Below are 21,956 nucleotides of genomic sequence, written 5' to 3' on the forward strand. Positions count from 1 at the left end.
CAGTACCCATCCTTTCCTCTAGTCACCCTGCTTTTCTTACTCTGCTCTGGAGACTGGCTTTTTGGATCAGAGACTCTTATTAAATGGTCTCTTGCTGGCAGCCTGATCTCGTATTGCTCACTTTCTGGGCATAGGCTGCTAAAGGCATGTCTCTGCAGGCACAGAACACAGCACACAAAAGAAGAAGAGCTGTGTTCTGCAATCCCCCACATTTATTTATGCCCTCAGACAAAAGGAGCTTCACTAAGGGGTTTTAATAAGATACAATGTGGACCTTTATGGATATGAATGGGAAGAAAATCTTATTGTCTTAGAACCAATAAACATGGTTCTAAACAGTGCAGCCCATATCTTTCCACTTGCAACTAGCGGTTTTAATAGTCCTGGATTCAGTTTTGATCCCACTGGTAAAGCCTCTGCAGGTTAATCACTCAGGTTCCTGTGGACATAGAGCATGTTTCCTCCCAAAGGGCACATTCATGGACTCATGACTTTACCCTGGGGTACAGCCTGGTGTTTCTTACCAGACCACTAGCAGCAATAAGGGACTCCTTTAAGAACTGCTACCCTGCAAATGTGCAAGGGCTTGGAATACACTGAGTCATTAAACACACCGTAAAAGGAGAAACACATTTAATGTAATTTTTTTAAATTAGGCTTCAAATGGTTAAACTGTTTCCATAGCCTGCAGCTAGAGGCAGCCTACACAGTCTCCTGGCTCCTAAGCTTTTCTGGAGGATACATTTTCCCTAATCTTTAGGGCCTATTAAAACAATTTCTGGGTGAGTAACTATTTGTTAATATCTAAGTTAAACTCCCTAAAGCTGCAGACACAATTTTACAAAGTAACTGGAACGTTCAGTATTACCTAGACTGAAGCAAAAAAATACAAACTGACTATACACGGTTACGCATAAATACACCTTATAGACCCAGTGTCACTGTTTTGGGAATCTGCAGCACTGTAGTCCAGATCAAATTTTCATGAGACAAGTGAAGCCCTTTGAATAACTGAGGGTGGAGATAATCAAGTATGCTGCTGCTGCAGACTTCAAAATCTGCATTCAGATTCTCCCAACTGAGTTCAGCTTTCTAAGGCTGACGACAGCTCTCCCCAGTCATGGCCAGCCAGCTTGGGGCTGCTCTGGGGACAACTGGCTAGACAAGACAGCTTCATGCACTGTAGCTCTTAAGCATTTAAGGACTAAGGCATATACAGCCAGCTGGCTCAGCAGGACTAAGCTTTGGACTGACAGCTTACCCAAGACCAACTAGTTCAGCAGATTGCAGTAGCATTAAGGAGCAACAGGCACTTTACAGTATAGCCAAATCTCACTTATGTGAAACACCCTGTTATGTGAAACAGTCGGGGAATACAACCCTGATTAAATAAACAGGAGGTTAACGATAAGGGAGGTTCAATAATCAAAGCTCTGTCCGTTTGTAAATCCCCAGCCGTAAAGTCATATTTCACTGCTGTAATCTCGGCAGAAATTTGAAATACAGCTGACATTGGGGCTGTTGTGCTTTTTAAAATGCCACTGCCTTTAGTGTTACAACTCAGGTTTATAAACAAAAAGTAAGAATTTCTAGTTGAACAAAAATGTGAAAATTGTTTGTCTTGAACATTACCCTTGTTTGTTTTATTCTGGTTTTGGAGAGAAAGCTTTTTCAAGGAGAAATGGGTAGGAGAATTTTTTCCCTCTTTAACTCCTTGTTTTCCTATTCCCCTTTGCATTTCCCCTCTCCTCTGGTTTTCATTGTTCCTCCCACCTCTCCTTTGCTCCAAGGAAGGTATTCATTACCATTAAAATTAGAAAGGGTCCAAATCAACCCCCCAGATCCAAACCACCATAGTCCTTGGGAAAGTTCAGCTCTGGAGCCAAACGTTGAAGATTAGATCTATATGTAAGTGATCCTCTGCCACCTGCACAAAAAGAGGGTCACAGTGCCTGGGGATGAGGGGGGAAACAAACAAACAAAAACAGGAAAATGAGGGTGATATTGGGAAGGAAAAAAGATGCTACTCCATATTTCTGCAGGTCATTAAAATATTTCAGGGATGATTCTGGTTTCTGTGGAATTTTCCTTTTCCTAATTTCACTACATTTTTCTATTTCTAGTTATACTTCTTCATACTTCACCTAATAAGTCCTCGCAACCCTCCCCGGTTGGTGTTAATTAACTTCAAATATTAAATGTATTATTTATTTTAATAACACACCAAATTTGCAAGGTACCTCTTAACAGATATGATGAGGAAGTCCTGGTCCCGTTGAAGAATGGGAAAGCTCCTATTTACTTCAGTAGAGCTAGAATTTCACCATGGTCATGGACAGGACATGACCCGGGGATTAACAAGACAGTAAGGAGAAGTAGCGCAGGAACAACCCCTCTAAGATTATGTTGTTACTTAGCAATAGAAGGTTTTTTCCCCATGGAGCCAACAGAAGTTTCTTGCAGACTTTTGCAGAAGCAGCTGGTCTTTAAGGAAGTATTTAAAACGAGAGAGAGTATAATGGCTTTGCAGACTAGCTCAGAAAAGGGGTTCCATACACAGGGGGAAACAAAGCATGTGCTCATGAGAAGCAGAAAAACATGGTGTCGAGGCACCATTGGCAAAGCCATGTGGATGGATGGGCAGGAGCGGCAGCGGAAGGTTCCGTCCCAAAATGCCGCCCCCCACAGAAGTGGGGGAAGGTCCAGTCACGGAAATACCACCGCGGTCGCCGCCCCCCAAATCTCAGTGTCCTAGGCGACCGCCTAGGTCGCCTTATGGGTTGCGCCGGCCCTGTGGATGTGGGGGAGGGAGTGGCAGCAATATGAAAAGAGGCTAGGTTAGATACATAGACTATTAAGTATACCTTCATTCACAATTGCTTAGCCAAGCTATACATATTTAGTTCTTTTAATCTTTTCCTACAGGACAGTCTCTCCAGTAACACAATGACCAGAACTGAGTGAGCACAATACTCCAGGTGTAGTTGTACAGGCTACTACCTCCCAGCTCTGTGATGTATGCCTTTGCAATTTCAGGAGCCGTACAGTAAACTATGCCTACAGGATACTTTGTGTAAACATTTAGGGTCTGGTCCAGAGTCCACTGAAGTCAATATAAAGACTCCCATTGATTTCAGTACAGAGCTGGGCAAAGTTTTTCAGCTGAATGTTTGGGTTTTTTTGGGAGGAGGGGGGGGGATTTAAAAAAGAGTGGAGATTTGACTACATCAAAACATTTTACAATTTCACATTGCTTTCACAAAGCTGATGGTTTTAAGAAAAGAAAAAAAAAATCCAAAAGAGTAGAAACATGTCAACATTTTCAAAATGAAATGTTTTGATTTTTCAGGTCAAAACCACCTTTCGTTTAGACATTTCCTTCAATTTTATGTAAAAAAAAAAAAAAAGATAAACAAAACCAAAAAAAGCTCGAAATCTAAATAAAACTTTTTGGTCGACCCAAAGTAAATTTTTTTAGACTTTTCAATTTACCAAACATTGTGAAAAAAATGTTGGTTTTGGATCAACCTGAAACTTACTCTATTTTTGATTTTTCAGAACCATCACTGAACGGAAAAATCCATTCTTCATGTAGCTCTACTTTGGTAGTTTGTAGATCAGAATCTTGTAGTTTGTTTTATATCACACTGCCTATAGTCATATTTATACAGAGTACACACCTATATGACAGAAACCCTTTGTTGGTTTGTCAAACACACACATGTAAGGTACAAATTATGTGCAGATATAGTAGCACCAGCGACTACAATAAATACTTGTTCACGGATTCATTTTACTTGTGTGCAAGTCATGACATTAAAATATATGGGCCACATCCTGCAGTTGATGCTTGAATAAACTTCCCCTTAATGACAATGGAAATATTGCTTAGGTAAGGAAGACTAAAGGATTTGGCCGTATAACATCAATCCAGTGACAGATTCTTTATCGGGGGGTTGGGAGGGACTGCCTTGTGATATCACAGACTGATTTGTTGTCTTGTTTAAATTTTGGGTTTTTTTTATGGCTTAAGCACCATACTTAAGCACTAATTCAGGAGAAAATCATTAACATTTAATAGCCAGTTTATTACCTAATTTGGCATAAATTCAAGCTAAGATAAATGATCCTTCTCAAATTCTGCTAACTACACTATGACTAACTGTACAAACATTATTGTAGTTAGAGCTGGTCCAAAAGGAGAGAAGATAGAGGGGGAAAGTTGTGAACATTTCCTAGTTTCCTCAGGTTTTTTCTCCCCCATCCCCATTTATTTTTGGAATTTCAACATTCTAAGTCTTGCCAAAACTCTAAAAAATGTCAATTAGCTTTAACTTTAGTCACTCTTGTTATTAAGTAAAATCAGTTTTTAATAAGTGTACTCAAAATTTGGGACTTCCTTAAGATTAATGGCTAATTTTTGACTAGTAAAAACAAAATACAACCCCCAAAGGCTCAGTGTAGCCCTTTCTACACTCAACATCATTTCTCTGTGTTACGGATTAATTATATATTATGGGCCAAAATTATGTAGCATGGGTTCCTATGGCTGGGGGTAGAAAAGGAGGGAAAGTGAAAACTCTTTGTACGTTTCAAGGGGGTAGCCTTGGCCCCTGTCCACCACCAATGGTGGAACATACAGGGAGCTTGGCTTTAAAAGAACATTTTAGACATGGGAGAGTAAGAAGCAAACTCAAGGACACAAAGGGAGAAATAGGCACAAGAGGGGTATTCCTCAGACCCTTTAATAGAGACAAACTACCATAGAACTGCATCTGCAGTTACTCCCAACCTCCACTCTCATGCATTCACAACATGGAGGGCATGGGTATGACACCATCTGCATTCTTTTGTGCAGTAAATTCCCATGGGTTTAAAGGGAAGAAGCCATAAAATAACTCCATTTTCCTGGTGTCTGCCCTGGGCCCAGCACTCCCTCCCACCCCACCAGAACCTCAGGCTGCCTCAGTCTTTAAAGGACTAGTCCATACATTTTAAAGAATAGTGCTATTTTCATGTACTGCATCTCCTACATGTAAATGCTGGAGAAGAAATGGCCATATAGCTTCCCATTTGGATGCTGCACAAGATAGCCTCAATAACGACTCCTTATCACTATATACAGTATCCATACCCACTACAGAATGATACGTATGGTGATACCATGTAATACGTAGCATTATACATTTAACTTCACAACTCAGGATAGCATAAGTCACTTGAGAGGTCATCTAGAAGAAAGGGGGATTAGAGTACCGCAAGACCCAAAACCCTGGCTGACACCAAAATCCCCAAACTGGAGAGGAGGAGAAGTTTCCAAAGAGAAGGGGAAGGAAAAGGGACTTGGAATTCAAAACAATATCCTTTCCCCAGCTTCCCCATCCCAGATCTATAATGGTCGGAACCAAAATTCATATGCCCACAACTTTGTGTTATTTCAAACCTGGATCCTAATTTTGCATAGCAAGCCTAATCTTTTGTAAATAATTTGTATGCTCATGTCTCCAAGAGTCATTAATAATTGATACTGCCTTAGTACCTAGCATCTTTAACCATTAGGGCACAGTTCTAGGCCTCTAGATTCCTGATTTTGTGCATCAGTTGATGTTAACAATGTCTCTGTCACTCAATCCAACATGAAGAGGCATTTCAATTTGCATCTTTTCTATGGAGTGGGGAAAAAATTTTGTTAACAGGGATAACTGCTAAAACCTGTTCCATTTCTCACTCCGTGTTCAGCATTATTCTTATTTAGTCTCGACGGGGGCACCAGAAGCTCTAATGGCCAACTCTGAGGATAGCCTCTCTTTAAAGATTATTACTGGGAATTCAATGGGGCATCTATACAATTCTGTAACATACATTATAAAAGAGATGTTTTAAGGATCATAATGAAGTTGAAACCTATATCACAGATGGCACCCCAGTAGAACCTACAACTTCTGTCTTGTATATCAACTGCAGCCTTATAAAGTAGAGCCTTAAAGTAAGAATGCACTATCTATATATGAAAGTTTACTAAAAAGGCCTCATTAAAAAAATGAATTCACAGTATGTTCAGTACAGCTGTTGTCTTACCATTTGCCTTGTGCTGCACATCTGGCGGAAACTGGTCCGGAACATACCATTGATAGTCTGGCTGCACAGAACAATAAAACATTATTACAGCAATATGGACTTCATAGACACTTCAAACAAAAGAACAGTGGTATGTTAAAAATATAATTATGCTGTGAAGCTTTTTATTAGTCATACAAAAGTAATTTACCAAAAAATAAAAAAAACTTAGATTTGGCTCAAAATTTCTACTGATTGAGCTTTTCAGCTTGTTTTCTTCTTCTAACATGTGTTTGAATGCTGTGAACAGTATAAACCTTTCTAAATGCCACAAATTAAAGCCAACATTAGTAACATCAATCAGATTTTCAACAATCTTATGAACACTGTAGAGGGGGAGTGAGAAGACAGAGACAAACGAAATGGACCTGAAGACATTATAAACATTTGCATTTTTAACTAGGACCAATGCAAGCAGTTAAGAAGCTAAGAGAATGGCATGCTTTGACATAGCAGGTGAAGCTGTTCCAATGTGAAAGCGTGCAAAGTTTGTCAGCATTCGTTTTCAACACCCTTCATCTGAAAAGTGTATTCCCCTGTCCTCCCATAGAGTTAGATGAATGTATCAATCGCATAAGATAGCATCATGTGCCACCTTGAATATGCTGTAGGACAGGGAAATTATTAAAAAAAAAAAAAAAAAAAAAAAAACTTTTTCTTCTTTCTACAAGAGGATGATACCAAGATGGGGTCCTGGTCCATAACTTGGGCTCCTAGGCATTATGGTAATACAAACAAACAAGACAATGATGATATTGTCTGGAAATTCCTCCACATTTCTCATAGGAGAGGGAAATTTATTTTTTTATTTTATATTGCAAAATGTGGAAAATAACAGTCTATTTGATTCTGAAAGACCATTTTATAAAATTGTTGGTTTTCTCATTATTTTAGTACTCAGCCCTCATATACATTTGAGCACTTTCAAAAAACGCTTTAACCTCAGTTGGAGTAGTGTCAGGCTTTCTATCTAGCTTCAGACAGATAAGGAAGCCTATGAAATGCCATACATCACCACCCTCAATTCATTAATTGGATGGGAGAATTCTATGGTCCCTGTTTTGCAGAAATCCCTCTGGGAAAATTCCCATTATCCCCTAAAGAATTCCAATTTATCCATCCTCACTGGGAAGACACTTCACTGATTTCAGTAGGAGTTTTGCCTAAGTTAGAACTGCAAGATTGGGCTCTTTTTATGGATGATGGCTAAGGTCAGTAAAATGTAAATCCTTTTGCAGTTATGTAACATTATTCAAAAAGTGACCATAAGCCTAAGGAAAATGAAGTCTTACTACAATTGGAAGTTCTATACTTTACACAAGAATTACTAATTTGAGCCAAAGCACCTATGTACACACTTAACTTTAAGCACATAAACAGTCCCATCGATTTCAAGAAGTTAAGCTTGTGCTTAAGTGTTTTGCTCTATTCAGTTCATAATAAACATGCAGTTCTCTAATTCATTGCTACTTCTTTTCTCTCATATTACAGTCTTGAAAGAAATCCAAGGAGAGAAGAGAGATACATTTCAAGTCAAACTAAATATAAAAGTTTCCTTAAAAAATTTCAATAGAAACAAAAAGTGAGATGCAGAAAAGGTGAAAATTCAGAAGCACATAGTAAATGCACAGTATTACATTTGTTAAATCAAGACACTCATTAAATCCTAACACATTTCTTCTTCACTGACAAATTACTCAGGGAGCTAAAGAGCTAAGAGCAACACTATGCTCACATAAGAAAATAATTTCAAAGAAAACTCAAAAAACAAGTTTGGGAACTTCAAAGCAACAATCAGAAATGGATTGCACCTCCTCAGCACTCCTTTAGGAATGGCAAAATTTATAAACCCAGAGAGTCCTTCTGGTACAATTAGAAACACAGATGATGAAAGCTCAGGGAGGAAAGCCAAAATAATCTGGGACTGATTCCAAACTGCAGTGAGAAACATTTTACAATATTTCAAACTCTGATAAGCAAAATGATAAGTGTATTTCTAACAAAAAATTACCTGCTTCCCCACAATTTTCCTCAGATTTCTTAAGTTTGAAAGCATAAAAAACACATTTTGCAAAGTTAAACTATAATTGCCTGAATAATACATTTAATACTTAACATTATATGCATAAATATAGGATTTTAAAATTAGTAGGTTCTTATTTTAATTTTTTGTTTAAAGTGTAATTTAATATTGTTTTACAATAAAATAAGCTTGCTTGAAAAATGACATATTTTCATAAATCATTCTACTACCCTTATTCATGTTGAGTAATAACTTAATCCTCAGGTAGTCCTATTTAAACACGGCTATCCTGGAGCAAGATATTACTAAATATGCATCAAGATGTCAAAATTTGGCCCTTCGGGCCTTATAGCATAGTTATGTATCTTGCTACTAGTTCATCTCTTTGCATAGAAATGTTTGCATGCTACATAGAGAGGATATGATAGTGCAGTGTTGCACAAAGTCATCCCAATTATGGGATGGCTACATTACTCATGAATGACAAAACCATACGAGAGTCAAGCAGGTTGTCCAAATAAATATGGTGATTCACTACATACGACAGGAAAATTTGACATCATATTCAACAAATATTTATTTAGGCTAACTCCTGCTTTTACACAAGTCAAGAAAATAATCACACTGATCTTAACAGGACTAGCATTTGGACCTTTGTTGTCACTATTATTTATTTTGAATGCCCAGAGACATGCTACGTATCTCATAGAACAAATCCATGTTTATGAATACAGGTTAACCATGCTGCACTGTAGAAATGAGACATGACTTGTGATGGGATTCTGAGTTGATCTAAATAATAGTGAAAAAGTCTAATCAAACTTCCTGCGTAAAATTTATTTTCAATACTATTAGATATTTTCTAATTAAATCAAATGTAAAATAACCTCCTTTTCCTTAGGAACATTATATATAAAATGCATTTCTAAAGGCTTAATTATTTCTCTCTATTCAGAGAAAGCATAAATTGTACAAAACCTACAAGGGTCAGTTTTAATGAGATCAAGTTGGTGAGATATGTAAGTATGTCAGAGATCTGCTCAGGACAGCACTTGAGATGAAGCCAAGGCCGGGGAGAAAATATGTCTTTTAGCCTTTGGGCCCTGCAGAGACTGATCTCGCCCTCAGCACACTCAAGAAGTGAAGAGAAATTCCTGCAAGGACTTTCCCTCCTCTTTAGCCCACTTCTTGGGAAAATCTGCAGGAGGCAGGAAAGTGGGACCAGAGTTACAAATTTAACATGAAAAATTATAGGAGAAAACAGAAACATCAAAGAGAGAAAAGAGTTTTTCAGATAAGACTTGAAAAGAAGTTTGGAATCAAAGGCCAGTCTAGATTTCACAGAGCAGGACTTATTAAATGAAGACTGGTGATTTGTATGTAGAGAGGCAGGGAGAGAGACTGAGCAGAGATCAGGCGCAAGGCTGGTTCAAGTCCATGGACAGCTTTGAAAACACAGAGGAAACATTTCATCTGGATCCTGAAATGGACTGAGAGACAACCAAACTGGTTGAAGAAGAGGCTGGAATGAATCACTGAAAGGATCACTCATGTAAGGTTGCCATGTTCTAAGATCTGCAAAATGATAACTGACAGAAGTCCTACTCACAGGGTGCTGTTGCTGATCATACATGCCCCGTGATGCCATATGTACTCGAGGGTCTTGATAGTGGAGAACTAATCCACAGTTTCCATAATTAGCACAAGGTGGAAGGAACATCTGAGGCGGGAAGCAGCACCTCTCAGATGGCACAGGGAGGTCTTTTGTCTGTAGGAAAAAAACAATTAAAAAAAAAAAACATGCTACTAGCTGCACCTGTGGATCAAACAGAATGTCAATACAAATTAACCACTAAACATTAATAGTGAAGGAGGGTCCAGACCCATAACTGGCTCCAAGGCTTCTAATTTAACCTATTCTGAATGTTGATGAACAAATAAATCTCTCTTGATATAGCATCTTCCGCACATCCTGCCAAGGACCATCGCAATTTTTCTGTTGGATGAAGTATTTGATACCTACCTTGCAAGCACTGTTTTCTGGCACCAAATGACATTTTTATCTCATGTAGTAGCACTCACTGTTCAACCAATACTAACCACATGCAGACTTGCTTAACATGGAACCTGGTTAATAAAGAATATGGATAGTAATGAGCCAAATCTTGAGGTCCTCACAGTTTTTGCTCTGTTGTTGCTCAGGCTTTACTGAAGCCCAATGAAATCAATGGAAATATGACTAACTGAGCAAAAAAAAAAACAGCTGGAGTCAGCACCTCACAAATTGGCCCAATCAAATAAGCACTTTGCACTGATATACCTAGAACTTGCCATGAACCCTCACAAATATCATCAAATCAATCACAGACCCTTTATTGAATGAATTTGGGCCAGAGTTAATACAGTGAAACATGTTTATAGATAGGTTTACAGGGTACACAGGCATTGTGCTGAGCTTCTGCAAACAGGGGTAAATTTAATCCCTAGTGAACTCCGATGTAGTGAAACTTGCTCAATGGATAGCATGCCTGTAGCAACCTCCACATATTTAGAGAAAGTTTTCTATGGGGAACAATGAGTTTATTATTATGGAATGCTTTCAGAGCTGATCCTGCAGCCCTTACTCTCACGTATAGTCCCAGTGACACTGGTGGCACAACACAGGTAAGAGCTGAAGGATCTGGCCCTTAACAAGGAGAGATGAGTAGTTTAGAAGTAGGGATTTACTCTACTAGCTCATAGAAGCCTTGAAACATTTAATGTAAATGCAAAACACAAGGTATTGAAGAGGCGCACACACACCTGTTGCTTTAATTGCTTCTCTAGAAGTTCCTTTTCTTGCCAACATGCTTTTATCTGTGGAGAAATAAAATTTTCACTGTGATAAATCAACCCTCTTGACTACCTGTCCCAAAGCTGCTTCCAACACAACCATCAGTTAATCACAGAAGACTCCAAGCATTACACATACACTGGCACTCCTACAGCACTGGGGCTGGAACAACTCCCATGTATATGCATGTTATGATGAGATCCTCACTGGCTCATGGGCCATCTACAAGAAACTACTTTGTGTGTGCATGACACACAATGCCTCTGCTATCCCTGATCACATCACTGCAGAGAAGTAGGTGGTTCCCCCACATATTGGTGTTTTACAGTGATCTCCCAACACTGAAGTGAAGGGCTGTCACATCCTCCTATGACCATTGGAAGAAAACTCTATGCAGCCACTTCTACTCCCTGGCTGGGCTCTACCACAACACAAATATCAATGAGAGAAATGGCTTTAAAACCACCTGAACTCTTTAAAAGCTGATTAAAATGTCATTCATCCACAGAAATACCCAACGTCTACTGAGTGGGTAACATACTAAGGATATCCATGCTATTCCCGTGTGCTTGAATGCCCTGGATGGTACTACTTGTAGCATCACTAACAATTTTGCATTCAAATGAAATGCCGCCTTCTGTGCCATACAACTTTAATAATATTCTCTCATTTGGGGCCTTATTCTGTGCAATGCTGAATATCCTGCTGGGAGGTGCTAAATGCCCTCAACTCCCAATGAAGCTAATGGGACACATGGGCACTCAACACCTCTCCAGGAGGCACTCCTGGAGATACCTTATGGGGTATCAATCCCTTGCTTCTTATGCTACAGTAAAATCCAGTGTCTACAGTACTGCTTTGTGGGTTGGTTACGAATCAGCTAATACTTCTGTGGTTAAATCAGGAAGTCCAGAGGGATGATAGTACAGCAGAGTACATTCCATAATGACTTGCCACTTATTGCAAAATGTTGCTCAACTTTTGTCACAGAGAAGTCTTGCGATTTCATTATTTTTTAGAAGAGATTGTGAAAGCTCAATATTTTGTACGTGCTATGATTTCATTTCAGCTTCTCCCGTCTCAGAACACTGACATCACACTGGAGATAAAAAAGGATTTCCCAACTAATGGAATGACTCCGTTCAGACTGCTCAATTAATCTGAACTAGGACAAATTTTGCTCTGGAGTAACACCACCGTTTCAGACAGTTACAGGTCACCGTAACAGAGCAGGACTTGGTGCCACACATTTTTTATTTCCAGGTTTGGGGATGAGGCTGTTTTTCTTATATCAAGTGCATGCCAACAAAATAAATAAAAAGGGAAAGACAAAAGAACTGTGGTTTAAGAGATATTGAACAGCCTTTTTAATAGACACTCCATCTACTTAATTTGGAAGAAGTCTCTAATCATTTCTCATCTCTTTACAACATTTCTTCAGAATGATTTCATCCCATGTGGTGACCTCAAATAAAATCCAATGTCAATTAAAGGAAGTCAAAAGGTCTTGGGTTGTATGGAAAGTGAGAAAATAAAAATAAAATGCACACATGCTGGCAATGGCAACTTTCTTTAAATCATACCTGGGAATTTAGCTTGTTCAGTTGGGACTGTGATCTTTCATTAAGTTTTTGCAGTGCTTCTTTCTCTTCATTAAGCCTTTCTCGGTCAGATCTCTCCTTTTTAAAGTCTTCTTCATATATCTGTACCTGAAATTATTAATATTATTTATGAAATGTATTGTGGTAGTGCTACAGTGATCCAATGTTTCCATTACTCTTTTTTTGTTTTTTAAACACATTCCAAACATGTACAGAATTCATCCTAAGAGGCAATTCTCACTGGAATTCTACAACCATGATCATTTCCTGTGTCATTTTTACAAATTAAGCGACAAGCAACTGCTAATTTACAGAGCACTTTTTAGACTGATCCCTTCTATTATACATCTACCTTCAATATTTTTTCCATGCTTTTCATAGTTTAGTCTGTTTATCTGCATGTGATCCCACTCACAAATAATTCACAATCTCAGTATTTGTGGAATATTGCTATATTTGAATGGCTTTATTGGAGACTGCCTTAGACGTGATTAGCACTAAGATCCAAATATTAAGGGTGTGGATTCTTCAAGATGATTCAAATGCTGGTTTAAGATACAAATATTTTACATTTTTCCCCATTTTCCAACCAGCTCTAATGATTAGCATCTTCAACTTCCACTGCTGGATCTGCTGGTTCTTACCTTGCCGGCGGTATTCAGGACCTTGCAAGGGATAGTCCCTGAAATGCTAACATGAGGATATATAAAATTGAGCTTATCACTCGAACAGAATGATGGGCCAGAGGTAAGCTGGGACCTATGAAGCATCTCAACGACCCCTTACCTGATGCACCATGAATTAAAAATGTTTTTGCCATTAACCAGCCAGCATTTTTATACATGCAGCACTTACGTCACAAGTTAATATTACTGCTGTTTCTCTAGTTCAGTGAAGAAATGCCATCAACTGAACCAGAGAAAGTGAAACAAGATAAATTGTAAATCACTATCTACACTACCTATATATAGCTGGCAACATCAGCAATACTCTTTAGACACTTCTGCCAGTGCATGTAGGCCTATCGGTTCTCTTTCTGCATAAAGCTATGCATAAAAGGCCTTTTCAGAGTGTCAGCTCTACCACATTGTCCCCTCAAGGAGGCATGCCCAGTGTCAGCTTGTAGCACCTTGGGAGGGGGCACAGTCAATAGTTCCTGCAGAGAGTCATGTCCTATATGTTTCAGCCCATCTATGATCAACCATCACCCCTCCACAGCATCAGCTGTATAGCAATCTGTCCTGTCATGCTCACCCTGACAGCCAAGTAACCACATGATCTGTTAAAACTCTGGGAGAGCAGAGTGTGCTACAGTTCACGGTGGAGTGACTTATGATACCCCTTTGCATTATAAGTTCTGATGCCCTGAAGAAGAGGGGGAGTGTTACATAGACTGTATATCCCTCACCCCCCTGCTTCTCCCTTTTCCTTTGCCCCTCCCCTCTTGTTGTTCAGAGCTTAGCCCTTCTGTCCCAGCCAGGGATAGGCCAAAGATGGCTAAGCAATGGAGATATGCTATCAAATAGATGCCTATCCTCCTCCACACAAGTCTTCTGTTCCCCTTCATGTTGTGTAAGGTCCAGAATGTCTATACTGATGTCTACAACTAGAAACATATATTAATAAAACTGACTGGCTACATTTCAATTCCCCCAGGAGGATTTTGAGAAATGGTGTATGCTATTTTATTGTCTAGCAGAATGAAATAACCCATTACAGCACAATGAAGTACAAGATTCTGCTCCCCAGCATGTGGCATACATTATATTAGAGAGTCGAGTCTGGCTCAACTGGTCAAACGTGACAGAAACAAGTATTTTATCCCATGTATCTTCTGATCATGTCTATTCGTGTTTCAATAACTTTGCCTAACACTGTACAGGATGACAGACCTACAATTTAAAAATATAGGTACTTTTAGGTGAGTTTAAACTGACCTGTTCCTAGATAGAGAGAAAACAAACCAAAGAAAATCATATCTATTCCTCAAAATGATGACTGAAATACTGATAACCTCCAGCTTCTCTGACAACAGCAGAGTTTTCCACAAGTTGAGGGCTTCAATAGCTCAGACATAGGTCAGGGGTTTGTTACAGGAGTGGGTGGGTGAGATTCTGTGGCCTGCGTTGTGCAGGAGGTCAGACTAGAAGATCATAATGGTCCCTTCTGACCTTAAAGTCTATGAGGTTTTCTCTGCACCCAGTATGCAGGTTGTGATTTGTGTCTGCCTGTGCTGCATCATTCTTCTGAGAGACTGGATTACTGAGATGTGCAACATCCTGGTTTTCCAAGAACAGGATTCTTATATAATTCAATACAGTGCCAGCTCACAAGAAATGAGGACAGGCAGAATGCAAGAGATCAATATCAGACTAATCAATAACTCTTGAAATATATAATCCATTATGGTAAAATTCAGCCCTGTACAGATAGCTAGCACAATGCCTATGACCTTCTCATATCCCACATAAGCCCTATGTGATGTTTTAAGTGATGCTGTGAGGGATTGCAGATCTCAAACCTGGGCCTCCATGTTCCCAAGCAGTCCCCGACAGCAGCCACTAACTGACAGCTCTCCAGAACTAGTAGGGATGGGATCTACCAGGACTCTGGACCACTAGAGGCTCTGCCCATGAAGTTCCTGATTGAAGCAGATGTCCAGCACTGGCAATTGGTCCAGACACATGACTTAAGCCAGAAGGTGCACAGGAAGTTGTCTGAGCAACTGAAAAAAACTCCTGATCTGCTGCTGAACTAAATCCTACCTCTTGACTCTGGTATGACCCTGGCATTGTTCCCTGACTCTGGTTTGATCCTCGATACACAGCTTGACCCTTCGCACAGCTCTCTGACTATGACTCCAGTCGTGACCCTCAGTGGGACTCCTAATACTGATTCTGGATCCACTTCTGGTGTGATCCAAACCCCAGCTCTGACTCTGGCTTTGGCTTCTGACCCTGGTTCTGACCACTAGGTCTAACTGCCCACATCCCCGTCCCCACAGAGTCATAGACCTTGTGCTGGTCCTCAGGACTGAATTTCATCCTATGACAATGCATACCACTGTGATAACAGGATCTTAGAAGCATCATTTTATCTGGACTAAAGCCTTTCAAAATCAGGATAACAAGTTAACCAGAACACAGTTTTTAGGAGAAAGGGGGGAAAATAGTACAGTGTTAAACTCAGTCAGACTGATTTCCAGGCATTCTCACCTGCTGTCTGAGAACTTCCAATTGGGTCCTCATCTCTTCATGGTTGCAGTTCCTGTCAGTCTTATCCAAATGAGGCACAAAAACGGACGGGTGTTGCTTTTGCAGTGCATCCAGAAGGGCCTGCAACAACATGGATTCACCACATCAAATGAATTCCTTTTTAATCATTACAATGTTGGCATCTCTGACTGAACAGATTCAAGCAAGTCATGACTTGCTTTTGACCGCATTTATAATTGTCACAGAATTCATGTGGTGTATAAACTATGCGACTAATATTTAATTACCCAAATTTTCAAAGTGACCACATTCTGGCTTCTAGGTTTGGGACACTATCATTCTGGGAGACTCAGTGCTTAGATTGTAAATCAAACCATTGCAGGTCCATCCAATTTACATTTACCAATGCCTTTGTTGTGAAAAATCAGAGTTTTGGAAAGCCTAGAGAAACTTTTGAAAAAAAATGTAGGTTCCTAAAGATGGGTTCCCAAAACTAAAGATTAAGAAAAAAAAGCATGTAGCCATTATCTAGCAAATAATGGCTACAGCAGGGACTGAACCAAAGACCTTTAAGCACTGAAAGTACACATTTCTACTGCATGAGTTCAAAATCCTTTAGCTTTAGGCATGCAGGAGGTTGCATAGTCCGTATGGCCAGCCACTAGAGGGAGTCATGATTTCACACACTACACCAATGTATTACTGTTGCTCTGCTTTTCAATCCAACCCTGCTATGATACTTTGCATTACTTTCCCTTACATTATTTTTTTGAGATTACTGTATTCCAGTTATTCATAGGTTTGGAATCATCTTAAAATGATTGTTTCTCCTCCCTCTCTATCACCAGCTAACAAATGTCACATTCCTTTATTATTCTGACATAGCCATTTGGTGTCGTCCCATCTCAACCTCTGTCAAGGAGACCATGGCTGTCTCAACATTATGCATTTTTAAAAGATATAATTCCTGGGAATTGTTTCAGACTCCTCCCCTTGTCTGAACTGTTTAGAGTTACCATCAAACAGCCAACTATCAAAAGGCTCCCAAGGAGTTCATAGAGGAACCATTCCCTGATGTGGAGGTCACTGAATTTTTCTCAGAATGCCCAGTAGAGTCCATCTGAAGTGACCTCCCATTGGCCAGCTCCCATACAAGGTCATAAGGGAGGGAAGACCGATTTAGAGAGACAGAGGGTGGGCAGAGCAGGAGTTACAAAAGCAAGGATGGCCATAGTAACCCGAAGATTAGTATTATGTGCCTTGTCTTCCATGAAATAGTGACAGTAAAACTATACTTATAACCTATAGCTTCCCAAGGAGGAAACTGAAAGAGGAGAGAGGATTTTTAATCTAATCCAAACTGCTGAGCTACCTTGAGTACTGTCCTAATAGTTGTGCCATTTGAGAGGCACATATATGTGCAGGGTTGTGTGAATGAGGTTGGATGTAAAGATGAGAGAGTATAAAAATGCATGCAGCTGGTCAACTTGTAGATTCTCTGTATTGTATCAAACTTAGTGGGGCAGTCTGCCCCTCTGATTTACAGTTATTCTGGACCATTCTATTCTGAAATGATATTTCACTACGGTGTACAAGCAATAAAATTAATGGAGAGCCAAATATCTACGGCAACCCCCAGCCCGACCGGAGCAGTATGTCCTAATTCTCTGCAAGTGTATCTGCATGATATACTCCCGTTAAAATAAAATTTAATTACAAGTTGGGGATGGGGTAGAGGGAGGCAGGGAAGAGACGTTGTAAAGCTTAATGGAATCACAACACATTTGAAAGCTAAAACACTCTCCTGGTCTGTTCCCAGTCAAACCCGTTCTTTTACATATGATTGTTAAGTATAGCTGCTTGGGATGAATGTGAATTAAATCTGGTTTTATTTTCCCCCTTACCCATGTGGTATACACCTGTGCCTTGTTGACAATATACTTGCACACAGTGGTTCAGGCTCTCTGATTCAAAGATGAGCCTATTTCATTGTTCCTTGATGAGGTATTGTTTCCCCATTTCTCTGATTTTTTTCACTGAATTTTATGTCTTCGGTCTCCTTTAATAAATCAGTCACCAAGCTTATAAAGCTTATTTGTCATATCCATTTTAACTCTGCTGGCTTTATATACACCTTTAAAATAAAAACTTCGATTAGTTTTTTAGGTGGCAACAATTCCAAAATACTTTATGTCACAGATCTGTGCTAGCTCCAGATCAGCTCACCACAAACACAGGTGGAAGTGGAGGAGATTAATTGGAAGAACTTTGTGAATTTTCCTAGTATATCAGAATTAGTCACACATCTGTGCTGTAAATAATTTTGTGCTGATCCAGTAGCAGAATTCACAGATTATTCTGTGGCCCTCAACAGTTCTCATTTTATAGTCCTTGGAGAGGAGGAGGGTGGGAGAAAACTACTGTTTATGTATTAAGCTATAATCTAAAATATGTGGCAACACTGCTTCTCAAGCCATCTGAAAGAATTGCTTTAATGCTGTATGCAAAATAAGTCTGTGCTTCTCTGTTTATCAATTTATTTCTTTATTTCTAATTATGAACAGTTGCCAATTCTTGTGATTTTAGAACAAATCTCATGATATTGGGTGCTTTTCTTAAAGACCCAGGTCCCGGAGTCATGTGATGATGTGAGAATCTCAGCTTTTCCCCCCTGGAAGTTTCTACCATCATTGTGTGGAGAAAAAGCTGGAAAATATGAACTCTAAAGGCTTGAAAAAACAAAGTGAATAAAAAGAACATTAATTTTTAAAATCTCATTATTTTGGGGCAGTCTAACTCAATTTTTGAATGCATGGGGCTGGCAATACTGTGGACAACAGTTTCGATGTACACTAGTGAAATAGTTATAGAAGAACCCAAATACCAGGTAAACCAGAAAGAACAATTCTCTCTTGCACTCAGTGAGTTCTGTATTATAGAGCAACAGGTATCTCACTGGCAGCACAGCTCTTCCCAAATGAGAATATTTTCCTCCCTCCCCCTCAGTCCCAACCACACTACAAGACCCTAGCAAAACAGAACAATATGTTCCAGTAAATTATTTTATGAATAGGCCTTTGGAGCTGAAGTCACACAGAGTTCCTGCGCGAGTCCGGTCAATGCATTTTGGAGACAGCTAGAGAAACCACAAGTTCAGTCAAATTCTTTTACAAGGCAACATGCATTTTCCTTGCTTTGAATTTAGCCTATGCATCATTCAAAGTTACGTCACAGTAATTTTTAAGAGCAGCATATTTCCTCAGGAAGCTTCTGTGGTTTACCAAGAGGTACATTGTTAGAAAACACATCTTGCTTTCTGTGATCTCTTGATTCAACGTTTACTACATTTCCCCCTTTTTAAAAACAGAATTTCACTGGGCGCTGTCTGGTGGAAAGGATTTGGATTCTGAGCTGTAAGGCCAGAGAAGGAAGGCAGTTGGGTGCCAGGAGAAAAAGACTGTGGTGAAATCTTGTCCCGAAGTAAAAAAGAGCTATGCCATTGACTTCAATTGGAGCCAGGATTTTATCCTATAAAGCCGAGCAGGGAATGGAGTAATGTTGCAAGGGGGAGAACGGGATTATGTCTGGGGCAACATGGGTTAGGGATCAGAGGAGAGAGTGGAGGGAAGAGACAGCCGATAGATAGAAGAATTTTGAGAAATGAACACTGCTGAGGCAAGAGAATGACTAGGAACCCACAAGGTGCTTGAGTCAGGTTGGGAATCTGAAGCACAGAAAAGAGTGCGTGAGAAGCCAAAGCTTCCTCCAAAGCTGGCCTATAGGAAATTTATATTCCCCTTCTTAGTGCAACTGTCTGTTAACAGCAGCTGACTGTAAGGATGGGCTCAGATAATCCCTCTCCTGTCTCCACTAACCATAGCTTCCCATGCTAAGGCGCACAGATTAGTAGTGATCAGGGTTCCACTGCTATGCACCCAGCAACACAGCAGATGAGTAATATGGGAGGAGAGAAGAGCACCCTATTTTCAACATTCAGGGTCTTCCACATTGGCATTATCTGGCAGCAAAGATCCTTGAAATAAATTCAGGTCAAAGATACAAAAAATATTAAAGCAATGTTTCCCATCTCATACTTCTCTTTGTCTATACCTTGTTGAGGCGACTTATTTCACATTCATAGTACTCTCTCTTTTTGGTCACTGAAGCTTTTTGTTCCTTCAGGATCTTGTTCTCTTCCTTCAGTTCATTCAATGCTTTATTTAGGATTTCTTTTTCTTTCTGGAATGTAAAAACATATAGAAATGTGGATAAGGTTCAGATGAAATTTTTTTTTCAAGAATGTTTTCAGAGTATCTGGCAGATGTGTTGCACTTTTGTTATCCCAAGGAATTGTGCCAAACTACTGGATGGAGAAGCAGCAGGAAAAATAGTGGGTAGCTGGAGCCTGACGCTATAAAATGTGCTGAGATTGCGCTGTGCTGACTACTCACATGATGAGAAAAAAAAAAAAAAAACGACATACCAGACCAGATTCTGACCCCTTCGTGTACTCGGGTATCAAAACAGATGAGGTTGCAGAGAGATTATTACTCCAGTTCTACATTATAATAGTCCAGCACAGGAGGTGTCTACAGCTAGGGTTGCCAGGCATTCAGAACACCAGGTCGAAAAGGGACCCTGGTGCCTCCTGTCAGCACCACTGACTGGGCCATTAAAAGCCCTGTTGGCAGCGCAGCGGGGATAAGGCAGGCTCCCTGCCTGACCTGGCTCTGCACAGCTCCCAGAAGCGACCGGCATGTCCCTGCAGCCCTTAGGCACAGGTGCGATCAAGGAAGCTCCACGCGCTGGCCCTGCCCTGAGCACCGCCTCTGCAGCTCTCATTGGCGGAGAACTGCAGCCAATGGGAGCTGCAGGGGGTGGTGCCTGCAGGCTCAGGCAGCACGTACTGCTCAGAGCCTCCTGGACGCTCCTCTGCCTAGGGGCCAGACATGGCGGCCGCTTCCAGGAGCGGCACGGAGCCAGGGCAGGCAGGGAGCCTGTCTTAGCCTCACTGTGCTGCCAACTGGGAGCCGCCTGAGGTAAGCGCTGCTCAGCCAGAGCTCACACTCTAAACCCTCTCCCCAGATTGGAACCCCTTCCTGTACCCTAACTCCCTCCCAGACCCCACACCCCATCCTCCTGCCCCAGGTTGGAACCCCGTCCAGCACCCAAACACGCTTCCAGACCCTATACCCCGTGCCCCCTCCCGCACCCTAACCCCTTGCCCCAGCCCAGAGCCCCCTTCTGTACCCTGAACCCCTCATTTCTGGTCCCACCCTGGAGCCAGCACTCCCAGCTGGAGCCCCCTCCCACATCCCAACCCCCCCACCCCAGCCCCGTGAAAGTGAGTGAGGATGGGGGAGAGCGGCAGGGAAGGGGCAGGGCAAGAGAGTTTGGTTTTGTACAATTAAAAAGTTGCAACCCTATCCCCAGCATAGGCTGGAGTGCAGCAGCAATCCCTGGCTAATGAAATGGTTCCTGTAGTAGTTGACAATTAAGAGCAGACCTGAGGTTGCTCCACATTGCAAGAGAGGCTGAATCTGCTCCCAGCCTGCTCCAGGATCAGGGAGCCACGAAAGTAGCTTAAAGTTACCTTTGTCCCCACCCTAGCCATGCAGAGTGGAGCATGACCACACTTAACTATTGCCCAATTAAGGAAAGTATCCCTAATTAGGACAGCACTTTTACCATGTTATTTTTAAGATAGCATTGTAGGGATTAACATGACTGGCACATTAAACATGCAGTCCAACTCTGATTTCACATCACATCTACAGTCTTACTGGTGTCTGACTGTAAAACACCATTGGCTTCAATGCATTTACTTAGTGGATTTACCAGCTAAGTGGAGCTGAGATCAGTATCAAACTCCCAGAGTGACAGTACTGTACAAGCTTCTTCACATTGCTCTGAAGGGTTAAAACTTTCCTCATGAGCTGCTTTTGTCAGACTGGGTTAGATCGGAGTTATTTTGACATTTTTCTAATTTAATTTTAAAAGCTTGGGACTTCTTGTACAAAAGGAAAAATAAAATTAAGAGATTTTCTGAGTTCTGCTGTTTTGGACAATAAAGAAACAAACTACAACAAACCTAAACCCACTGTGATCAAGCACACCAGGGGCCATAAAACACATTCTTATGTGCAACAGGTGTGCCTCAGTGCAGT

At 40.6% G+C, this 21,956-nt stretch overlaps 1 protein-coding gene across 3 annotated transcripts in view; it reads right to left on the bottom strand.

Annotated features, from left to right (window-relative positions):
- TNIP3 (TNFAIP3 interacting protein 3) overlaps nucleotides 1–21,956 on the bottom strand; it is a 119,711-nt gene that overhangs the window by 8,997 nt on the left and 88,758 nt on the right. For all 3 annotated transcript variants that reach the window (XM_065596307.1, XM_065596306.1, XM_005290283.4), the window contains 6 exons: nucleotides 19,900–20,028; nucleotides 15,790–15,909; nucleotides 12,557–12,682; nucleotides 10,943–10,996; nucleotides 9,750–9,908; nucleotides 6,079–6,139 (listed from right to left, as the gene is read on the bottom strand). In XM_065596307.1, the coding sequence (XP_065452379.1) occupies nucleotides 6,079–6,139; nucleotides 9,750–9,908; nucleotides 10,943–10,996; nucleotides 12,557–12,682; nucleotides 15,790–15,909; nucleotides 19,900–20,028 (649 nt within the window). The remainder of the gene's footprint in view (nucleotides 1–6,078; nucleotides 6,140–9,749; nucleotides 9,909–10,942; nucleotides 10,997–12,556; nucleotides 12,683–15,789; nucleotides 15,910–19,899; nucleotides 20,029–21,956) is intronic.

Source organism: Chrysemys picta, chromosome 5 (assembly GCF_011386835.1).
Source record: "Chrysemys picta bellii isolate R12L10 chromosome 5, ASM1138683v2, whole genome shotgun sequence".
In the NCBI taxonomy this organism is placed as follows: Eukaryota; Metazoa; Chordata; order Testudines; family Emydidae; genus Chrysemys; species Chrysemys picta.